Source organism: Rhea americana, unplaced genomic scaffold (assembly GCF_003343005.1).
Source record: "Rhea americana isolate MKP2758 unplaced genomic scaffold, rheAme1 scaffold_611, whole genome shotgun sequence".
NCBI lineage: Eukaryota > Metazoa > Chordata > Aves > Rheiformes > Rheidae > Rhea > Rhea americana.
In genome coordinates, this window is record NW_028186770.1 from 10,430 (window position 1) to 15,346 (window position 4,917).

At 68.3% G+C, this 4,917-nt stretch overlaps 1 protein-coding gene across 1 annotated transcript in view; it reads left to right on the forward strand.

Annotated features, from left to right (window-relative positions):
• LOC146587107 (3',5'-cyclic-AMP phosphodiesterase 4C-like) overlaps positions 1–4,138 on the forward strand; it is a 7,940-nt gene extending 3,802 nt beyond the window's left edge. Inside the window, exons 6-15 of the mRNA XM_085320149.1 lie at positions 64–176; positions 346–439; positions 1,056–1,234; positions 1,320–1,418; positions 1,520–1,684; positions 1,788–1,887; positions 1,983–2,137; positions 2,268–2,390; positions 2,631–2,813; positions 2,961–4,138. Coding sequence (XP_085176275.1) covers positions 64–176; positions 346–439; positions 1,056–1,234; positions 1,320–1,418; positions 1,520–1,684; positions 1,788–1,887; positions 1,983–2,137; positions 2,268–2,390; positions 2,631–2,813; positions 2,961–3,461 — 1,712 coding nt within the window. The 3' untranslated portion in view covers positions 3,462–4,138. The remainder of the gene's footprint in view (positions 1–63; positions 177–345; positions 440–1,055; positions 1,235–1,319; positions 1,419–1,519; positions 1,685–1,787; positions 1,888–1,982; positions 2,138–2,267; positions 2,391–2,630; positions 2,814–2,960) is intronic.
• The last annotated feature ends 779 nt before the right edge of the window (positions 4,139–4,917 follow it).

Sequence of the window (4,917 nt, forward strand, 5' to 3'; positions counted from 1 at the left end):
AGCCCCGGCGGGCGCGGGGCCGCGCGGAGCCCGTGCCGAGGCGGCCGGCGTCGCCCTCCGCAGAGGATGCCCACCAGAAGCTCTCCGTGGAGACGCTGGAGGAGCTGGACTGGTGCTTGGACCAGCTGGAAACCCTGCAGACGAGGCATTCGGTCAGCGAGATGGCCTCCAACAAGGTGAGGGCGCCCCGGGTCCCGCCTGTCGCCTCGGGGTGCCGTGAGCCCCGTGCCGCCACCTGCCCCTGCGGCAACGCCAGGCGGCAAAGCGGGCGCCGGAGCCCCCCGCGCCCCCTCTCCCGGGGGTGCCCGGGGCGGGCGGTGACGGAGCCCTCGCCCGTGCCCGCAGTTCAAGCGGATGCTGAACCGGGAGCTGTCGCACCTCTCGGAGACCAGCCGCTCGGGGAACCAGGTGTCCGAGTACATCTCCAGCACCTTCCTGGGTGAGCGCCCGCTGCGGGGCCGGGCCGGGCGCCCGCCCGCTTTTTGCACGAAAACGGGGAATGGGGGGGTTATTTCCGGGGCGTTTGCATGGGATTCGCTGTCTTGGGAGTGCCAGAGCCTCTGTCACGCTCTGCCATCCCAGACGGGCGTGAGCGCTGGTGCATGCAGGTGCATGCTTGTGCACACTCGTGCATGCTGGTGCATGCTTGTGCACACTCATGCACACAGGTGCACGCTTGTGCACGCTTGTGCACACTCGTGCATGCTGGTGCAAGGGTCGGCAGCCTGCGCAGGGGCTGGCAGCACCATCCCCACGCGTGGGCGCCGGCGGGGAGCCGAGCGCGCGGCGGGCCCGGCCGGCGGGCGCGGTGGGCCGCGGCAGGGCGGGAGGCTGGGGCTTTCTGCGCCGGGGGCGAGGGGAAGCGCCGCGTTCCTCCCGTTGCCATGGCGCCGCGTTATTATTAGCTCCGGCTGACGTCAATCCTCGGCGTGCAAACGCGCGGGGCCGGGGGAGCGCGCGCTGTGCCGGGGAGCGCGGGGGTCCCCGGCGCGGGGGGCCGGGGCGCCGTGCCGCGGCCGGGCTCCCCGCTCTCACCGCCTCCCGGCGCGGCGCAGACAAGCAGCATGAGGTGGAGATCCCCTCGCCCCTGCCCAAGGACAAGGACAAGGAGAGGAAGAAGCGCCCCATGTCACAGATCAGCGGCGTGAAGAAGCTCACGCATGGCTCCAGCCTCGCGGCCGCCTGCATTCCCCGCTTCGGGGTCCGGACGGCCCAGGAGGGGCTGCTGGCCAAGGTGAGCCCCAGGACACAGCGGCGCCGGGCGCCCCGGGCTCCCCGCGTGCCAGCCACCACGGACACCTTGTCCCTCTGGCCCCCAGGAGCTGGAGGACACCAACAAGTGGGGGCTCGATGTGTTCAAGATCGCCGAGTACTCGGGCAACCGCCCGCTCACGGTCATCATGTACAGCATCTTCCAGGTGGGCGCCCCAGYGGGCTCGGCGCCGCGGCCGGYGGAGCCCYGYRCCGGGCTGTCCCCGTCCCCGTGCCCGGCCGGGGCCACCTCCTGCTCTCCCCACAGGAGCGTGACTTGATGAAGACCTTCCGCATCCCGGCCGACACTTTCATCACCTACATGATGACGCTGGAGGACCACTACCACGCCGACGTGGCCTATCACAACAGCACCCACGCTGCCGACGTGGCCCAGTCCACGCACGTCCTCCTCTCCACRCCAGCGCTGGAGGTGAGCACGGCCTGGAGCCTGGCTCCTGGCATCGCTCCTGTCCTCCTTGCTGTCACTTGGCGTGGCCATAACCTGGTCATGCTGTCTTTTTTTCCCCCTCCAGGCTGTCTTCACGGACCTGGAGATCATGGCTGCCATCTTCGCCAGTGCCATCCACGATGTTGACCACCCAGGTGTCTCCAACCAGTTCCTCATCAACACCAGTGAGTCAGGGAGCAGGGAGGGCTGGGTGCCAGCTGGGCACATGGGATCCCGGTGGCCGGGAGCCACCCGGGCGGTGACGGGCACCGTCTGGCAGACTCAGAGCTGGCACTGATGTACAACGACTCCTCGGTGCTGGAGAACCACCACTTGGCTGTGGGCTTCAAGCTGCTCCAGGAGGAGAACTGTGACATCTTCCAAAACCTCAGCAAGAAGCAACTGCAGTTGCTCCGCAAAATGGCCATCGACATGGTACAGGGGGTCCCAGCCAGCCCTGGGTGCAGGGCTGGGTGCCGATGGGGGCCTGGAGTTGGCAAGGGCTGCCCAGGGTTTGCTGCATGAGGCCACGGCCGAGCTGCATGTCCTGCTTGCCCCTGCCCAGGTACTGGCCACAGACATGTCCAAGCACATGAACCTGCTGGCAGATTTGAAAACCATGGTGGAAACCAAGAAGGTGACCAGCCTTGGAGTCCTGCTGCTGGACAACTACTCCGACAGGATCCAGGTGAGCATGTGGTGCTCCTGCACCACGCAGCAGGCAGTAAAACCTTCCCCTAGTCTGCAGCGGTGCAAAGCCTGTGGCTCCTTGCACATGTTGGTCCTGGTGGGACTGCGATGACTGGAGATGCTTTGTGCCAGCGCCCCTTGCAACGCCAGCGAATCTTCATCATGGGTGCAACGTCTGCAGGGTTGTGTCCTCACCAGTGCCAAAGGGTGGTGAGCGACGTGTTGGCTGTGTGTGCAGGTCCTGCAGAACATGGTGCACTGCGCTGACCTCAGCAACCCCACCAAGCCGCTGGAGCTGTACCGCCAATGGACTGACCGCATCATGGTGGAGTTCTTCCGCCAGGGCGACYGGGAACGGGAGAAGGGCATGGAGATCAGCCCCATGTGTGACAAGCACAACGCCTCTGTGGAGAAGTCCCAGGTGAGTTCATGGTGCCCGGGGCTTCATGGTGGTGCTGGTGATCAGAGCAAGACGCACCGAAGGGCTCGCGAGCCTGGGGGTTGCCGGCTGGTCCTGGCAGCTTTGGGTCCTGCCCTGTCCCTGAGCTCGGCTCTGCCTGCCCCACAGGTGGGCTTCATCGACTTCATCGCCCACCCGCTGTGGGAGACGTGGGCCGACCTGGTGCACCCCGACGCCCAGGAGATCCTGGACACGCTGGAGGACAACCGGGAGTGGTACCAGAGCATGATCCCGCACAGCCCGTCCCCGCCGCCCGAGGAGCGCGGCGCTGCCTCGGCCACCAGCCCTGACAAGTTCCAGTTCGAGACGACGCTGGAGGAGGAGGGCGAGTCGGACACGGAGCCGGACGGGGCCGAGAGTCCCTTGGACGAGGACAACAGCGGCTCCAAGACGCCGGCCACGGACGACTCGGAGTCGGCCGAGGCCGAGCGCCTCTCACCCGGCTCCGGGGAGCAGGATTCGCGCCTCGGGGACGTGGACAACAGGCGGGCGCTGGAGAGGACGCTGGTGAAGGACGTCGGCGCCGGGCGCCCCGAGGGCAGCCAGGGGAGCCACGAGCTGTGCCTGGACACAGAGGGGAACGTCACATTCCTGCCGCTGGGCACGTAGCCGCCCGGATCCGTCCCACCGCCGCCGCGGGAGATGCACGGGGACTGCCGGAGAGCACCGTCCCCGCCGCTGCAGGGGCCGGACCGACCGCCGTCAGGACGCGTCCGGGCCCCGAAGCCACGTCACCACCACCGCGGGCTCCGCCTGCGGCCTCGTCCCCACATGGCTGGGCAGGTACCGACGGGCACAAGGACGCTGTTGGCCCTTTCCCACAACAACCATCCCCTTTTCCCACCCCCGTGTCCCCTCCCGTCCCCTCTCCAGCGCCTCGTCCCACATTTCAGTGGCCTCTCACCAAATGCCAGCCCCAAAGCGGGGCGGAGGGGTGAGAAGAGGTGAGAGCGACCCCGGGTTGGGGCTCACCGTGTCCAGCCAGGCGCCGAGGCAGGGCACGGGGCTGCTGGGGCACTAGCTGGTGGTTTATTTATTTGGGGACAAATTCACTTTTTAAAGCGTTTTTGTAGCTCACTTTTTAATACAAGCCTCACCTAGGTGCACTCACGCGTGTTTCCGTGGCAAAAACCGGTCTGGCTGCGATCGGCACTCGAAATGCTGCATTGACACTTTGCACTTTGGGCCCCGCGTCTCCGCGGGGGGCCARCGCGGCCCCTCTCCGGGGGCCGTTCCGGTTTCTTCCTTCACCCTCCAGATATTAAACCTGGTTTGCTCCTTGGAAACGCCTCTATTCCCGCGGCGCGGGAGGTGCTGCCGGCCCGGGGGGTTTTGGGGTGCCGCACGGGGTGGCTCTCCGCAGGCCGCGGCGGCCCTTGGGGGGCTGGAGGGCTCGTCACCGGGCCACCGAGCCGGGCGGGCTCGGCGGGCGGAAAGCCAGCTCCTCCCTGGAAACACGGTGGCTCCGTCACCGGCAAGCACCGCCGGCTAAGGTAAATATTTAATCGCCGGCTTGGCAGGGCGCAGAGCCCGCTCCCCGCTCTTCCGCCTCGCTCCCCACAGGGATTTATCGGCGAGGGCGTCTCCACCCGCATCCCCTCCACGCCCGGCTCCGGCTCTCGCCCCCCGCGGGATGGTGCCCTCGGGGGAGAGTCCGGCGCCGCCTCGTCCCGAGGAGCCTGGCGGGCCGGGCTGCGAGGGGGCCTCCTTCGCCCCCCGCGTCTCCTCGTCGCCCTCGGCGCTGCCCCCGCCGGCGCCGAGCCCCGCAGGCCGCGGGGGGCCGTGGGCGAGCGGCCCCGCCATATGCTGCCTCCCCCTAATTCCCGCCGATCGCCTCAGCCCGCAGGGAGGGCGAGGGAGGACAAGGCGGGCGGGGGGCTGCCCCCGGGGAGCGACATGGCTGCCGCCCACCCGCCGGCCCGCTGGGGGCACTGGACCCCACCTCAGGGCCCMGGGAGGGGGTTTAGGGTCAGGGAGCCCAGGGCTCCTCAGGCTCGCCTGAGGGTGTGGGCCTGCGCCTTGTGACAGCTGGTAGTCGCGACATGGGGGCTTGTCGTGATGGACC